This window comes from Gorilla gorilla, chromosome 5 (assembly GCF_029281585.2).
Source record: "Gorilla gorilla gorilla isolate KB3781 chromosome 5, NHGRI_mGorGor1-v2.1_pri, whole genome shotgun sequence".
Classification (NCBI taxonomy): Eukaryota; Metazoa; Chordata; class Mammalia; order Primates; family Hominidae; genus Gorilla; species Gorilla gorilla.
This window is the reverse complement of record NC_073229.2, coordinates 131,655,622-131,673,965: the sequence shown is the minus strand read 5'-3', so window position 1 is coordinate 131,673,965 and position 18,344 is coordinate 131,655,622. Positions and strand designations below refer to the sequence as shown.

At 44.1% G+C, this 18,344-nt stretch overlaps 1 protein-coding gene and 1 long non-coding RNA gene across 3 annotated transcripts in view; both read right to left on the bottom strand.

The window, feature by feature from the left end:
- SOBP (sine oculis binding protein homolog) overlaps positions 1-867 on the bottom strand; it is a 145,337-nt gene extending 144,470 nt beyond the window's left edge. The window contains exon 1 of one of the 2 annotated variants that reach the window (XM_055390716.2): positions 213-867. In XM_055390716.2, coding sequence (XP_055246691.1) covers positions 213-308 — 96 coding nt within the window. In that variant the 5' untranslated portion in view covers positions 309-867. The remainder of the gene's footprint in view (positions 1-212) is intronic. The other variant, XM_031012401.3, reaches the window with a different exon arrangement.
- A 6,988-nt stretch (positions 868-7,855) lies between these two features.
- Positions 7,856-11,447, bottom strand: LOC129534256 (uncharacterized). Its single transcript, XR_008680776.1, has 3 exons — positions 11,310-11,447; positions 8,765-8,858; positions 7,856-8,543 (listed from the first exon to the last, which is right to left on the bottom strand). It is a non-coding gene; the product is annotated as an uncharacterized lncRNA (long non-coding RNA).
- Between the last annotated feature and the right edge of the window lie 6,897 nt (positions 11,448-18,344).

Genomic DNA, 18,344 nt, shown 5'->3' with positions numbered 1-18,344 from the left:
CCCCTCATCAAATCTGAGGTTGGCAACAATTTCGGGGATGCAGCCCCTCGAGTTGGCCTCTGCTTTACACCTGGAGGAGGAGCGGAGCCGTTCTGGGCATCCTACAGAAACTGACAAGCGCGCCCCGGTACCCCCCAGATCCATACCACGGCCCACGGAGAGCGGGCGCAAGAAAGAGCTCAGTCTCCCTGGCCCCCGAGATCCAAAAATACCTTCATCTCCTCATTGATCTCCCTTTTCACTGGGTGAGCCGGCTTCCTGCTCCGTTTATTTTCGGGAGGTCTCCCTTCTTTCTCCATTTCTGCCATGTTTTTGTGTCTGGTTTCTGTGGAGATGAAATGGCTGCTGCCGCCGCCGGCGGTGGTGGTGGCGGCGGCGGCGGCGGTGGAGGTGGTGCTGATGGTGGCGAGGCTGGCGGAGGTAGCGGTGCTGGCGGGGCCGGGCCGAGCCGCGAGGGGGAGGGCAGGCGCCGAGAAGCGGGGTCTCTTCTAGCGGCGGAGGACGTCAGTGGCTGTCACGGGTAAGGGTAGTGCGCAGAGTCTCGGGGATGCCGCCGCCGTCGCTCCGGCTCCTGCTGCCGCCGCCGCCGCCGCCGCAGCCAACGCCGCCGCTGCTGCCGCTGCCCCTGCCGCCCTCGCTGCCGCTGCCGCTCCCGCCGCCGCCGCCGCCGGGCCGCATCCTCGGGGCCCCGTGGAGTCGTCAGCCATCTTCCGTCGCTCTGTCCGTCCGCATGGGCGCGGGGAGCAAGGGCCGGCGCGGAGAGCGGCCCCGGGCTTGCGTGCGCGGCTGTGTGTGAGCCCGGGAGAGCGCGCCAGCCCCGGCGCCCAGCGCCTCCCGCGAGCCGAGCCGGGGGCGGGCCGGGGGCCGGCGCGGGAGGAGGGGAGGGAGCGCGGCCGGGAGGGGGTCGGAGGGAGGGGAAAGGTGGGGGGGGCGAGGACAGCCCCCCGGCTCTCGAGCGGGCGTGGCTTGCACCGTCACTGGATACGCGGATGCTGCGCGGCTCCGGGGGCTGCTCGCAGCCGCCTGTTCATCCGCGGCGGGCACGGGCGGCTCGCGGCGCCCCCCGCGGCCGCCACCTCCCCGCCACACGCCAGGGGCGCCGGCGCCCGCTCGGAAACCAGCCCTGCTCCTCAGCTCCGCGAGGTGGGCTGGGTTGCGTGTGGAGTTGGTTTTTGAGCCCGTCCTAGGAGCCGCTGAGGAAAAATGAATGGGGGTGAAAGGAGAAGGTTGGGCGGTGGGAGGTCGCGAGACCTGAGGTCGCCTGGCTAGAGGGCCGCCGTCCCCCGGGGAGGGTTGACTGAGCCTGCCGCCTCGGGGGTGCAACGCTGGGGTCTCGGGGAAAGGAAACCACAGCCCGGACGAGCTTCCCCCCACTGAGCTGCCAGGATAGTTTCCCCCTCCGGGGGCCACCGCAGAGTGCGCGGAGGCTGGAGACCCCTTGGAGAGGTCCCCGCGCCCCGCCCGGCTGGTCCTCCACGCGGCGCTGCCCCGGACTGCAATGGCAATGAAGCTTTTGCCTCTCAAAGAACTACTTAGAAGTAGGACATCTCGGCCTTCAGCCCCTTGATTTCTTTTGCCCCTTGTTCCTTCTCTCTTTATCTCTCTCTCACTTATGCCCTGCTTCAAAGTAACAGCTTTACGCGTGACCCCGCCTGCACCCTTATCTGGGTGTCCTGGGTTTCGCCCAAAAGGTTGGGCTGAGTGGGAGCTTCTGGGAGCGCACGGTCCCGCGTAGGGTCCCACTCACCCGGACCCCGGACGCCCTCGCCACGCCCCGGTGGGATCCTCCCCTCCCCGCCCGGTTGCGCTTTCTCCTCCCGACTTCCCAGCTAGCGCCTGCCCTCCATGGAGCGGTGCTCGCTCCCTCTGCGCTCACATGTCCCCTCTTTGGCCCTCTCCTGCCACGCCTGGGGCCGAGGTCTGATTGAGTCTGTCCCTGTCCCTGGGTTGAGGCATTGGGGGTGACGGTTGGATGATGTTTCTGTGATACGCGCGGCTCTGAGCGCTCCCACACGTTGCAGAGGACACATTGACGTTCCCGGCTTCTCCTTCCCGCGCCGCGACACTTCATAATTACCTGACACAATGCGATATGGGGGTGTCCATTGTTCCACTGCATGTTACTGTGGAGTGTTCGTTATGACAGTGGTGGAACTTAAAATTACACAATTTTTTTAAGTTCCTAAAAGAATGAATTCCGTGTGGGGATATGAGTAAGCTTTCCATTAAATCTCAGTTTGGCCTGTCAAACGAGGCTCATTCTGGGTATTACATCGCCTAATTTGCATTTTAGCACTGTTTTGTTTCTTAAATGTCGCATTAGAGATATATGGGCGTGTACGCAGGAGAGCTGAGTACCTCCACGTTGCCTATTTTGCATTTTAGCATCATTTTGTTTTTAATAAACGCCAACTTAAAAACATCTGGGAGTGCACCCAGGAGGGCTGAGTACCTCCTCCCTCCTGATTTCTTCTCTTCCCCGTCCCGGGGAGGCGAGGGGAAGCTGCACCCTGCTCCCCGTGGCTGCCTAGATCCTGGGCAAGCCAGGAGGCCAGAGCGAGCCAGGCTTTGCGCCTGCAAGGGGTCCGCGCGAGAAACACTTACGCCGAGGAAAAGTTAAAATTCCTGGGACGCCCAAGAGTCAAGAGAGGAAGACTGATGAGGTTTTAGGGGAGCTTTGCAGTACAGGCGTCCTGTATTTGCGATTTTCCCAGTAGCCTCTGAGAACGTATCTAGGTACACTCAGGTCGTGAGCCGCGAATCCTGTGGCCGGGTCTCAGAGCCCGCAGCAGCCCACAGCGCACCTACGACGACCCAATAACGCGGAGAGGAGCCTAAAGCTGTCGCAGCAACTTCCCCCCACTCCTGGAATATAGTGCAACATTCGCCAGTGTGTGAGTGGGTGTATTTTGCGGTGGGGAGTATGTCCCTAATGCTGTTGCTGGGAGAGGGAGAGGAAGAGAGAGACTTTTGGTTTTTTAAATTGAATTTCATCCAAAACATCTGATAAATAATATGTGGGTTGGAGAGTTGTTTTCTTTGTTTGATCCTGTTAGTCTTTAATGAGGGAAATAGAAAACTTTTTGGGGGGCTTTTTAATATTCTAAAACTGTGGAAACATGTTGTAAACTGTACGCAAAAAGCAGCTTTTTGTCTTCTGTAAACATATTTAAGTCCCCTCTGTTTCCTTTGGTGCCAGAAGCATTACAACTGATTCACTGTTGAGCAGCTGATATCAAATAGCAAGTTATATACCCCAAGTCCTAAGATACAGTTTCACAAGTTAAGAATAAAATAAACAGAAAAGGTGAACTGTAGCCCAGAGTTATATTTAGAGGCAGCTATACTTCCTTTAAAGAAAATTACTTATTCTGTGATGGTTCAGGCATTTAATAAAAATAATGATATTAAACAGCCACCTGTTCCTTCACAAACATATGTCCTTCAGAAAACTGAGGTGAGAACATTGTATTGAAATCCACAATGCACATCTTTGGTGACAGAAAGAAGGCTCATAAAGTATATCTGAGGAAAACTTTTAGTCTAGAATGAACTTCAGAAGTAATGATGATTGTTACACCTTTTAATGACCCTACGTTTCTTCATATCTACTGTAGACGAAAACAATTATAACAACAGATGATGCTTTATGAATTTAGATATACCATGAGTTAAATAATGTTCCCTGAATAACTTCATAATCCATAAGAGTATAACTACACAGGTAGGAACAACACATTATACGCATTTCAGAAGAGCCCCACTCCTGCTCCAATGACGTATCCTTTTGCTCCCCCAACCACTAGCACTCTCCTGCGTGCTTGCTTTCTCTCTCTATACCCACAAATATCACCCAAGGCTCCAGACATGCAATTAATCCTCAATTTTCCCTCTACTACCCCTGCTAGTCATCAAGATGGGTACAGGACTGATCTTTGATACATTCCTCAGGTACAATTTTGTGACTTCTTTTACCCTTCAAGGCTAGTCTTGATGATCATTCTACCCTGATTCACCTAGAAAACACAGAGGATGGGAAGACCCCAGGGTGGTCTGCCTCAGGCCTCCAACCTCCACATTTGTTTCTTTGTTGTCTCCAAGAACACTTAACTCAGAGACCGAGTCCTCATGCCTGGTGAGGAATTAATAAACACTAGCTGATTGATTAGTATGATATAATAACAGAGTTAAAAAGTTTTCCTGTATTATTGTTTGAAATTAATGTTTATCTTGAAAAGCTCTGTGATTTAACCAAATATGGGGATTAAAATATGTGAAATAATTACTATGCTGAACACATTGTAGTAATTATCTTCATTTAATAATCACAAAACTCTATGAGGCTGTTTCTACTATTATACCCCCATTTCACAGATGAGGAAACTAAGGCTTATATAAGCTATTAAGATAAAGGCTATTGGCCAGGTGCGGTGGCTCAGGCCTGTAATCCCAGCACTTTGGGAGGCTGAGGCAGACAGACCATTTGAGGTCGGGGGTTTGAAACCAGCCTGGCCAACATGGTGAAACCCCGTCTCTACTAAAAATACAAAAATTAGCTGGATGTGGTGGCATGCATCTGTAGTGCCAGCTACTCGGGAGGCTGAGGCAGGAGAATCACTTGAACCCCGAGAGGCGGAGGTTGCAGTGAGCCTAGACTGCACCATTGCACTCCAGCCTGGGCGACAGAGCAAGACTCCATCTCAGAGAGAGAGAGAGAAAAGCTATTAAGTATTGGGATTTGAATCCATAACTTTCTGTCCTACTCTAGGTTTGGAGCTCTTGACACTATGTGAATCTGCTTTTCTGAATTTCTTTAACAATCTGTATTTTATCGAATCTAAGGCCCACATTTTTCCCATTTTAACATCTGTAAGATTGTAATGCATCTTACACTGAACTCTTACAATTATAAATGGCATCTTTATTTCTCAATGGTATATAAAATATCAGTACATTTTTTTTTCTTTTTTTTTTTTTTTTGAGACAGGGTCTTGCTCTGTCATCCAGGCTGGAGTGCAGTGGCACGATCGTGGCTCACTGCAATCTCCACCTCCCGAGTTCAAGCAATTCTCCTGCCTCAGCCTCCCGAGTAGCTGGGACTACAGGCACGTGCCACCACACCCGGGTAATTTTTTGTATTTTTGGTAGAGACAGGGTTTCACCCTGTTATGCCAGGATGGTGTCGATCCCGACCTCGTGATCTGCCTGCCTCGGCATCCCAAAGTGCTGGGATTACGGGCGTGAGCCACCGCGCCTGGCAGTACTTTTTCCATGCAGTGGTGTGTTAGGCTCCATTGGGTTGTATTGCAATAACAAATCATCAGAAAACCTCAGGAACTTAAAGGTTGCTCAAATAAAGTCAGGTGAAGATCTGTGTGACTCTCCACAGCAACTATCCTCCATGCGATGGCTTGGTACTGCCCATCCGTATCAACTGTGCTTCCACAGTCACTAACTACTCTAGGGGAAAATAGAGCCCTGGAGGATCTCCCACCAGCAATTAAATGCTACAATCTTGTAGTGACATGTCACTTTTTCCTCTAATCCATTGGCTAGAATTAGTCACATGGCTCTGCCCAACTGCGAGGGAAGCTAGGAAGTTTAATCCTTCCACGTCTCACAAAGGAGAGGAGAACTGGATATGGGTAAGCACGTCATGTTTGTACCACAAAGGCATCTTCAGTTCATTAAAATATGGTGATGTAATTAGGACCCATTAATATACATTAAATATAAATATAAATTAATATAAATATTGGGAGTCTGTTTTATTCAAAACCAGTGAGCAGTGCTTGGTCTGTGATTTGTTATATTGTATCTAAAACATACTTTTGAAGTTCATGTGAATGTTTAATTGCAAAGAACAGAATTCTAGAATCAATTTCAAAAATAATATGAAAGAGCACAACGATAATGCCAGATTTTAACCAGGTGTCTATAGATGAGCTTCCAAGGCTCTGAAACTTCCTAAAATGCATTTTTTTCAGTCCACTTTTTTTTCTGGAGAGTGAGTACATATCTGACATCATATTCTCAATTGAGGTTCATGATTTATTCATTCATTTATTCAACAAATATATACTGAGGTCCCTCTGTTCTGGGTGCTTGGGATCCAGCAGCAAATATGACAGACAAGTCCCCAAATTTCTTGAAGCTTACAGTCTGGAAAGGGGACAACAAACAAGCAAACAAGTAACAAGATAATTTTAAATCCAGACAGGTAACATAAAAGGACAATGTGATACAAGGTGGGTATATTGGCAGTGTCTGCTTTAGCTAAAATGATCATGAAAGACTTCTCTGAGGAGAAATCTGACCTGAAACAGGGAAGATGAGAAGGAACTATCCATTCAGAGATTTTAGAATCCTAGAGAAAAGTGTTTTGGTCAGAATTTTAAAGGAGCTGAAGAATGGATATGCTCAGCATGTTTGAGAAGTTGAAAGGTATCTGGAATGTAGAGAATGAGAAGAAGAGTGGCAGGACAAGGAGTGAAAGAGGAATGCAGAGGCCGGATTATATGAAGCCTGCAGGTCATGGTAAGGGCTCAGGATTTTATTTTAAGTGCACTGTGGACAAATGCACAGTGGAAAGACACCCCCTTTGCACTATTTGTATGTGTGGGTCATCTGGCCATCATTAGCTCTGTCAACCCAGCTGGGCACACATCTAAGTGGGGTCCCCTCCCCTCCTTGCTGTTCCAAGAACATCTTGGCCCCCTTTGCCATGCAAAGTGAAGATCACAACCCTCCCAGAAGGATGGGGGCTCTCCTTCAGTCACAGGGGTAAAAGAAGCTCCCTGGGGCCAAGTGTGGTGGCTCACACCTGTAATCCCAGCACTTTGGGAGGCTGAGTTGGGCAGATCACTTGAATTCAGGAGTTCAAGACCAGCCTGGCCAACATGTTGAAACCCCCACCTCTACTAAAATAATACAAAAATTAGCTGGGCATGGTGGTGCATGCCTGTAGTCCCAGCTACTCAGGGGACTGAGGCAGGAGAATCGCTTGAACCCAAGAGACGGAGGTTGCAGTGACCGAGACCGCACCACTGCACTCAAGCCTGGGCAACAGAGGAAGACTGTGTCTGAAAACAAAACAAACAAACAAACAAAACTCCCTGGCCAGTAGCTTCAAGCCAACTCCGGGTTTTTGGCAGGAGAATGAGGGGCTTCACTCTACACTAGTGAAGTCTCGAGCATTTTGCCTTACTCTTCATTTCTTTATTTGTGAAATGAGAACAGTAATTTATATTTTGGGCTGTTGTGTTGTGGCCACATAATGTCTCCTAAAGTAACTAAAAATAAAACAGCACAAATTTCTATAAACAAGTGTATATTATTTACTTTTCTGAGGATCATTATTATTTTACTTTTACTTAGGTTTATATGTATAAACTGATACAGATGTGTACCAATTTAAGGAAACCTGACACATGAGAACTAATTACCTGCATAATCAATATTCTTCATTTTGAAATTAATATCTAATAGGGTCTCTTTCAATAGTAATTTGCCAAAAGGTAATAATTTTAATCTATAAAAATGAGATTTCAATATACACGTCTAAGAACATTCCAATTGTACCCATTGAGGGAAGTATACCAATACCTATAAATTTAAGGAAAAAATCATTTCAAGTTATAATTTTTAATTTTTATCCATTAAAGCAGAAATCAAAGCCCAGTATGTATTTAATCCAAATATCTATGCTAAAAAACAAAAAACAAAAAAGCATGAAGCTCAACTATCAGTGTGCATATCTAGAATATAACAGCTTTATGTGTATTAAGTTTGTGGAAACAAATGAAGACTACCCAAATGAGAACAAAGGCTATTTTTTTTTTTTTGCTTTTTTTTTAAATTTTATTATTATTATACTTTAAGTTTTAGGGTACATGTGCACAATGTGCAGGTTAGTTACATATGTATACATGTGCCATGCTGGTGTGCTGCACCCATTAACTCGTCATTTAGCATTAGGTATATCTCCTAAAGCTATCCCTCCCCCCTCCCCCCACCCCACAACAGTCCCCAGAGTGTGCTGTTCCCCTTCCTGTGTCCATGTGTTCTCATGAACAAAGTCTATTTATTTAAAGTAAGGGAGACAGCCACCATCACTTGCATTTGGCAGAGATTCAAAGGCAGGTGTGGGAGTGGGAAAGCTTCACAGTGTAAAAACAAGAAAGGCTTCAGGTGTGCTCTGATTGGATGTTGTTGGCCTGGAGAAGCTGAGGAAGGCTATCCAAAAGGCCAGGCAACTAGAAGCAGGGCATCTTATGTGATTGGTTTGGGGAGCATATTTGGAGATATTTGGAGTTCGATGGTTGGTCCTGAGTTGGAAGGGTGGTGGGGGAAGAGGGAGAGGGTATGGAGGTGGCAGTAAGAAATTAAGAAGCTGGCAGGCATTGACCAAGTCCTAACCATTCTGATTGAAGCCAGAGATGGTGGTTCGGCTTCTCTGACTTGTTGCTGCAGCAGTTGTAGATCAGAGTTCTCTTGTCATGCATGGTCTGTCCATTTGTATAGTAAGTCTCTCAAGTCATTAACTAAAAAATAATTTAGGTCAGGCAACTAAGGAGAAACTAAAGCATAAGACAACTTCCACTTGTGGTGAGATAATATTTTGACATATTAAGAAGTGTTTTTGTTTTGTTTGTACCCACTAATTCTTTTCTATCTCACACACTCATTTATTCAAATTAGATTTGGCATCCATTGCTTCAGGGTGAGGATGTTACAGAAGAAATTCACAGCCCCAGTTGCATACCTGTTATCCCAGCACTTTGGGAAGCTGAGGGAGGTGGATTGCTTGAGCCCAGGGAGTTCAAGGCCAGTCCAGGCAACATAGTGAGACCCTGTCTCTACAAAAAACAAATGAACAAACAAAAAATTAGTGGGGCATGGTGGCATGCACCTGTGGTCCCAGCTACTTGGGAGGCTGAGGTAGGAGGATCACTTGAGCCCAGGAGGTCGAGGCTGCAGTGTGCCATGATCAGGCCACCGCACTCCAGCCTGGGTGAGAGAGTGAGACCCTGTCTCAGAAAAAGAAAGAAAGAAAGAAAAGAAAAAGAAATTCACAGAAAAGCATGAGTTGCCCATGATTTTGGATTTTTTTGTTTGTTTTGTTTTTGAGACGGAGTCTCGCTCTGTCACCCAGGCTGGAGTGCAGTGGCGCGATCTCCGCTCACTGCAAGCTCCACTTCCCAGGTTCATGCCATTCTCTTGCCTTAGCCTCCCTAGTAGCTGGGACCACAGTCACCCGCCACTACGCCTGGCTAATTTTTTTTGTATTTTTAGTAGAGATGGGGTTTCACCGTGTTAACCAGGATGGTCTCGATCTCCTGACCTCGTGATCCACCCGCCTCAGCCTCCCAAAGTGCCGGGATTACAGGCGTGAGCCACTGTGCCCGGCCTGATTTTGGGTTTTAAAATGGAAATGTGAAATTCAAGACAGAAACAATGGTTTGAAAGAAAACATTTTTCTTCAAGTTTGAAAAGCCTAGATTTTTTTTTTTTCAAAGTGAAAGCAAGCTTATTAAGAAAGTACAGGAATAAAAGAATGGCTATTCCATAGACAGAGCAGCCTGAAAAGCCGAGATTTTGAGTGTCAACACTTGGTGACCTGAAGGATTCAGATTATAAAGTTGACCATAAACGTAGGTTTAGGAAAAGGAATGATATGCCAAAGGGAATTTTCCCAGTCCAGAAAGAGATCATGATTCTATGGGGTTGGGAGAAGGAAGGAGCAAATGAGCAAAAGAGCTTAGACATTAGATTTCCGACCAGGTCCCAGTGCCCAGGGGTGGGGGGAGAAACGGGAATGGGTTTGAGGAAATCTGAAGGCAGAGGGTAGAGAGAAGAGGTGACTCTGTCTCCCTTCTGAGATGGAGCCTGGAACAGCAGTGAGCCTTACAGAATAGGCCAATCCAACATGGTACAGGCAGGCACTGTGGGGTAGGCATAATATATGGAGGAGCCTGGGCAGAAGGTCCTGGGGTGACCATAAGTATGCTCTACCTACCATAACGTGTATGTTTCATGTGCAGCAGAGAGTAAAAGAGCGGTGGCTTTGAGAGACTGCAGAAGCAGAGTAGCCCTGCACCCAAAATGTTTGATCAGACACTCCACCAGGACTTCTATCTCAGAGGATGCCAGCTGGAGAGATGACTGAGGCTGTGGAGTAGATGCCCCCCACCCCATACCCCCCATGTAGATGCCAGCCTGATGAGAAAGGCACTAGGAGGTGTAGGAGGTGGGCAAGAGAATTCCAAATCAACTGAGATTATATGGAGACTTCATTTCTGCCTCTTAGCATACTAGACTTATGAAACAGAGATTCAGTTCAGGTATACAGAAATAAAGAAGCTTATGTTTAGTAAATACCGGAGGCTTTTACGTTGATACTTATAGTTCATACATATATTTACCCTATGACTCAATCTTGCGTTTACTAATTTTTTAAAATGGAGTTTTCTGACTCAGGTAGATTTGAGGCATCATCTGCCTAATTATTTAATATATAAATAGTATCCAAACAGAAATAGTTTCTTTGGAGTTGTGGCCCCAAAGAAATATTATACCAGGACCAACTGAAACAGAGAACATTTTTCAGTAATTATTCAAAATTATAGTAACTATAAAACTTAACAGTGTCTTGAGTTATCTTGAGTTGCCACTGCCTTCCTTGATAATATCCACTGATGAAATCAGAATTCTTCTCTTTGATTTTATAGATACTAGTGTAGACTTAAAATAATATTCCTTTTAGATAAAATCATATTTCCTTTAGATAATCAAATATCATTAAAATTATTAAATCTCTCACAATCCTTTGTTGAGCTATAACATCAATTATTGGGTATTGAATTCCTCCTGTGAGCCAACTATTTTGCACATATTATGTTATTGATTTCTCACAACCAACACTGAGGGTGTTATTGTCTCTATTTCACACCTCAGGGAAGTGAGGCTGAACACAGGGTTATACTAGGAGGCAGCCCATCCGGGCCAGAAGCCCCAACCTGCCAACTCCCACAAAGGCGAGAGATGCTTTTACCTATACTACTCTGCTGCTCCTCTCTGCTGAGCCTTTTTATCACATTTTTTTTTTTTGGAAAATAAAGCATGCAGAGATGGTAAATAATTTTAATTTCTTCTTTATTCTAATTTACATCTAGCTGCTATGGAAATTAAAATAGCCATAGCAATATGCTCAACCTTTGAAAAGTAACATACTACATTTTAATATTCTCAAACCAAATATGGTATTCAGTAAATGGTTATAGAGGATTGATATCTATGTTTTGACCTACCTCCTTTGAGAAACATTGTGTGTAGTAAAAAACATTTTTCTATCACAGAAAATTTGTCTCCAATGTGCTGTTGGGCCATACGTTGTCTATTTATTATATCCCAGAACGAGGAAGTTGAGTGGAAAAGATTCTGCAGTTTAACTATGAGAGGACATTATACATTTCAGTGGAAGAAAAAAAAAATCCATCAAAAGCTAAGTAGATAAATTAAGGATTCCATAATAAGTCTTAGGATATAGACTGTGCATTTGTTTTGTTTCATTTTTTAAATTTTCATTAAAGCTGCTAACCCTGTATACCAGACTCAGAAAAAGGACGTGCTTCAACCAATTTTGTCCTCTCCACCTGCAGCTGATCACCTTTTGGTGGCCTGGAGGTGGAGGAGAGCTGGTACAACAAAAATGAAGAAAGAAAATACAGATAGAGTGACCAGAAGCTGTGCCCAGAAGAAAATCTCAGGATATACCGTGTGGAAAGGCACTGAAGTCCTAAACTGGAAAATAAAGCAAAACAAACCAAACCCCTTGGGAAAAAATTAAGCGCCACACTGAACACGGTATGCATGGGGGTGCTCTTTTCATGTAGTGAGCAACAGAGTTTTGCGGAGTGAACACATGGACATTACAAAGAATTTTAGTAATAACAAAAGCTACTATTTATCGAATGCTTCTTTATGTACCAGGGCTTGTGCTAAATACTTCATAGAGATTATTTTATTCAATCCTCACAAGAACCCTATGACATAATTATTGGTTTTACTCCCATTTTACAGATGAGGAAATGGAGGGTTAAAGAGATCAAGCATTTGCTGGAAGATACACATTTAGTAAGTGGCCCAGCAATCTGACTCCAGGTCCAGAACTCTGCTCCCTTGCAGTACTGATAGTATCAGTCAGGGTTCTTGCTTGCAAATAACAATAATAAACTCTAACTGTCTAAAAAAAAATAACACTGGAAGAAGGGGGAAGGGGACGTGGAGAAGCAGAGCTCATAGGTCCCAGGAGGCTGAGGCAGGCTTGGGGAAGCTTGGGAAACAGGCAGGAGCCAGGGGTTCAGCAGGTCAGACCACAGGAAAACTCTAAGGTATGGGCATCTCTGCTTTTGCAGCGAAAACAAGAGAAAAGAAAAGAGAAAAGAGAAGAAAAAAAGAAGAGAGGTTTCAAGGACTCTCAGAAAAAAGTACATGCTCTTTTAGCATAATATTCAAGACCATTGACAATCTGGTCTTATTCTACTTTTGAAGTGACCTCATAGCCCTCTTTAATACATTCATCCCAGCATACTGAATTATTCACTCTTCCCTTAACTGTTTGTACTTTCACATCTTGACACCTTTGTTTATATTATGCTTTCTGCCTAGAATGCTCCTCCCCCTTCCTCCCTTACCTGACAATATCCTACCCATCATCCTTCAAGGCCCAGCTCAGAGGGACACTGCTTCTATCCCTCCCTCAGAATTAGTTATCTGCTTTTCTTAATCCCCATCTCACTTTTGTTTTTACTTTTTTTTTTTTTTTTGAGACCAGGTCTCACTCTTGTTGCTCAACCTGGAGTGCAGTAGTGCAATCTTGGCTCACTGCAACCTCTACCTCCCAGGCTCAAGCAATTCTCCCACCTCCCCCTCAGGTAGCTGGGGCTACAGGCATGTGCATGCACCATACCCAACTAATTTTTGTTATTTTTGGTAGAGGCAGTGTTTCACCATGTTGCCAAGGCTGGTCTCAAACTTCTGGGCTGAAGTGATCTACCCACCTCAGCCTCCCAAATTGTTGAGATTACAGGCATAAGCCGCTGTGCCTGGCCTCCCACCTGACGTTTAAAACATCTTTGTCATTTATGTTTGTGTTTACAGTGCCTGCTAATGTGCTTGTATTTAGTGGGTTCCAAATAAAATGTTTGTTAAATATTTATAGTGCAGCTACTTGGGAGGCTGAGGTGGGGTACTTTCTTGAGCCCAGGCATTTAATGCAGCAATGAGCGATGATCATGCCATTGCACTCCAGCGTGGGTGACAGCAAAACTTTTAGTGGCGAGATCTGAAATATAAATGTTTGTGGATCTTTTTAACAGCTTAATCACAGCTAGTTAGAAATTTAACAAGAACATTCAATTCCCTAAACATTCCTTTGTTTGTTTTTGAGACAGGGTCTCACTTTGTCATCCAGGGTGGAGTACAGTGGTGCGATCTTGGCTCACTGCAGCCTCGACCTCCTAGGCTCAAGTGATTCCCCTACCTCAGCTTCCTGAGTAGCTGGGACCACAGATATGCCCCACCACGCCCAGCTAATTTTTGTATTTTTTATAGAAACAGGGTTTTGCCATGTCACCCAGGCTGATCTTGAACTCCTGGACTCACGCAATCTGCCTGCCTTGGCCTCCCAAAGTTCTGGGATTACAGGCCTGAGCCACTACACGTGGCCTAAACATTCTAATTAATTGACATTTAGTATGTGGGTTACCAAATTTGCCTTTCAAAGTTTGCATTTAAAGATTGCCAGTACATCCATAGGATGAATTTTCAGGTCAGTCATGTTTTGATTTGGAGTACTTAATGTTTGCACAATTTGATCTTTGCCTGCCCTTTCAAAATTATTTTATAGACCTCCATTCACTTTCCTAATAGAATGAATTGCTATAAAGTGGCTACAGTGAGTAGTCTGAGAAAACACTGTAACACTCCTTTGGGCTTTTACCTTTGGAGGAATTCCTTACTGAGTGTGTTCTTGTTGGGATATATAACCTTGCCTTCCACTGTGGAAGACAAAGATTTTGAATCTTGCTCTCCCAACCTATAGGCATATGGAGCAACGTCCTGACACCAGGCAGTGGACTCTCCCACCTGAGATGAAAAAAGAGCATCTTGGGCAGCTAGTGGGGCAGCATGGTATTTATTGGTGGCTTCTAGGAGGTGGGACATATGCCCTAAAATATTTAGATTGTGAAGATTTTGTAATGCGTCAGATTTATTAATGCCACAATGTGTGGTTGTAAAGTACAGTGAGTGTGGACTGTGCTAAATGTGTTTATATCCTAGGGTATATGTTCCATGTACATTTCATTAACCAAACTTCTGTTGTGAATTTGCCTTTTGCTGTCTTCATCTATATTGCATAAAAATGGGTAAAGTGGAGGAAATAAATTTTCTCTATTAAACAAACTTTGTTTTTTTAGAGACAGGGTCTTGCCCTGTCACCCACACTGGAGTGCAGTGGCATGATCATGGCTCACTGCAGCATTAAATACCTGGGCTCAAGAAAGCATCCCACCTCAGCCTCCCAAGTAGCTGCACTATAAATATTTAACAAACATTGTATTTGGAGCCCACTAAATACACAGCAGCCACTGTGAACATAAACATAAATGATAAAGGTGTTTTAAAAGTTAGGTGGGAGGCCAGGCACAGCGGCTCATGCCTGTAATCCCAACAATTTGGGAGGCTGAGGTGGGTAGATCACTTCAGCCCAGAAGTTTAAGACCAGCCTTGGTAACATGGTGAAACCCTGCCTCTACCAAAAATACAAAAATTAGTTGGGTATGGTGCATGCACATGCCTGTAGTCCCAGCTACCTGAAGGGGAGGTGGGAGGATTGCTTGAGCCTGGGAGGTAGAGGTTGCAGTGAGCCAAGATTGCACCATTGCACTCCAGGTTGAACAACAAGAGTGAGATCCGGTCTCAAAAAAAAAAAAAAAAGTAAAAAAAAAGTGAGATGGGGATTAAGAAAAGCAGATAACTAATCCTGAGGGAGGGATAGAAGCAGTGACCCTCTGAGCTGGGCCTTGAAGGATGATGAGTAGGATATTGTCAGGTAAGGGAGGAAGGGGGAGGAGCATTCTAGGCAGAAAGCATAATATAAACAAAGGTGTCAAGATGTGAAAGTACAAATAGAGTTAAGGGAAGAGTGAATAATTCAGTATGCTGGGATGAATGTATTAAAGGGGGCTATGAGGTCACTTTGAAGGTAGGATAAGACCAGATTGTCAATGGTCTTGAATATTATGCTAAAAGAGCACGTACATTTTTCTGGGAGTCCTTGAAACCACTTTTTTTTTTTTTCGAGACAGGGTCTCCCTCTGTTGCCCAGGCTGGAGTGCAGTAGTGCAATCATGGCTTACGGCAACCTCTACCTCTCAGGCTCAAGTGATCATGCCACCTCAGTCTCCTGAGTAGTTGAGACTACAGGCACGTGCCACCCTACCCAGCTAATTTTTGTATTTTTTGTAGAGACAGGGTTTTGCCATGTTGCCAAAACTGGTCTTGAACTCCTGGGCTCAAGCGATCCACCTGCCTCAGCATCCCAAAGTGCTGGGATTACAGGTGTGAGCCACCATGCCTGGCCTCACTGTGTCTTTTTAAATATAGGAGAGATATGATCATAAATGTGAGATAGGATAATCACCCTGACCACAGATAAAAGGCAGAAAGGGAGATCAGAGATAATAAATTACATAAGAGGGGTTTACAATAGTCCAAGAGGTAATAAATGATTGCTTAGTCTAGTACAGTAGTGGTTGGGAGGAATTCTTTATCTGAAAGTTATCTTATCGACAGAACCCATAGGAATTGGTATCTAATTGAACATGGGCATGAGGTGAAGGAACGAATATTTTGGATAATAGAGCCCAATGCATAATAACTATCTCACTTTGCAAAAACAAGAAAAATTATACTTCTGCTGGGCACGGTGGTGCATGCCCATAGTCCCAGCTACATCTTGATTTCAGAGACATTAAAATATGAACAAATGCGTGTCTCAGAATCAGTAAAATATAGTATGTATTATGTTATCATGTCTCACTACAAGATACATAGCAGGTGCCCCCCAAAATATTTGTTGACTTGATATTACGTACATGATGATGTGGAGTTCATATTTTTAGTAATAGTCTTTTTGATAAACACATTTCCTTTTTAGCACATTGAATGTAACAATGTAACCCCAGGTATTAACTGTAATGGAAACTAAAATATATATAGCAAACTAAGTTTAAACTTAAGAAAAATGTTAGTTGTGACTTCTCATTACTTCTTATCTGTCTCCGCCCTCCTACTACCTCATATAATTTCTTGAGTTACATCTCAAAGGACTTCCTCCTCTTTCTTTCACCCTCCATAGCCTGTATAGGAGTCTTCTATTTGGGGAAATTAGAGAATAAAGGTAGCAAGCATGGAGTTTAATAGCCACTGGAATAAACGTAAGACAAAATATTCAGATGCATGCTTGTGAGACAATTTTTCACACCCCACAAACTAGATAAGATATTGAATAGGGTGAAGGATAAAAGGGGTGGAACTACATGAGCCACAAGGAGAGTCAGAGAGTTGTCCACATCTGCCAGATTCAGTACCATCTATGGTCAATACCAAGAGCTGTGTGGAAGCCAACTCAGACTCTTGCTCATTGTAGAGGATCTAACACTGTGTTATTAATTAACCACAGTATATAACTTAGATTTTTTTACCCAGAAAAATAAAATAATAATATTATAATAATAGCAACCTGAATTGAGCATGACTATATAGCTAGCACTATGCTAAATTATTTACATAAATTATCTCATTTGATCCTTCCAATAATTTTATGTGTTAGTTAGCTATTGCTGCAATAACACTTTGTAACAAGCCACCCAAAAACCCAGTAACTTACAGCAACAGTTATCTTTTTCATCAGTCTGCAGGGCAACTATTGTTTGGGTGAGCTAGGCTGAGCTCTGCTGCATACCTCTGCTTCCAGCTGTGAGCAGGGTAGATTTGGCTCCAGGGTGTGTGTTGGAGCAGGTCTGCTCCATATGTCTCTTATCATTCAGGACAAACAGCTACGTGGAGCGTATTCTTCTCACGGTGTCGGTAGGAGTGTAAGAGTACAAACGGAAACACATGATGCCTGGGTTCAGGATGCTTGGAACTGGCACACTGTCACTTCTACCCACATCCCATGACCAAGACTAACATTGGCAGGGAGGAAAAAATACTCTACCCCAAGGGAGATAGGAGTGAATATTTGCCAAACTATAATCAAATATATAATAAGGTAGGTATGTAGGTATATTACACCCATTTTTATAGATGAGGAAACCAAGTCACAGAAAAGACTAAATGATTTTCCCAAAAACACAGCTAAGAAGTAATGAAGCTGGGATTTGAATCCAAGCTGATTTCAGACGCTAGGATCTTAACTATCACTCTACCCAGCTTTAATAAACTGGACTGTAGACGGTATTACAAAGAGAAGAATAGCAGTGGTGATTTTATTATAATAAATGGAACCTGAGGAAAAGAAGTAGACAAGATAAAAGGCTCTATTTTGAGATCCTAATCAATAAAGACGATTTTCTCATTAGCTTTCATAGCTGTAAGAGGGTATGTTGTAGGACTTCACAGAGGATGTGTGTTTACTTATTTTTAGAATCCCCCCAATATAAACATATTAACATTTTCTCTATTTAAATACTACCTTTTCTACTTATTTCCTACCCACCTACATTGAAAGGGAAACCTCATATAGTCTGATAATTATTAGTAACCTATAAAGTAATTAATTAAGTGTCTTTTTGTGAGAATACCTGAGGGCTGCAGTGGCAGTCATATTAAAGCAACTGTAAAAACAATGAAGTCCAATAAAAACATTAGGTTCATGTCTTAAGAGGTATGCAAGGAGTCCTGAAGAGAAAGAAAAAAAAAAACTGAAGCATGATTGTAAAATAGGAGAACCAAGGTACAAATGTCACAGACAAGTCCTTTAGAAATACTTACAAGGAAGAAAAGAGAGAGTATGGAATAGAGAAGTAGGAGCTACAACCAGAAGACTTTCAAAGACTGAGATGTTGACCAGATCACGCAACTTCAGGGGATTGCAATGCCCACAGACAGGCTATTTTCGAACTCTCTATGCTTCTTACACCACAGTACTTTAGAAAAATTATTTTTCTTCTTATTGCAGTAGCAAAAGACTCTAACATCATATAATAGAACCGTAGGTCAGTATTACAGATAAAACCCAAACCTATTGTGAGACTCCCATTTCTCATTCTAGCTTT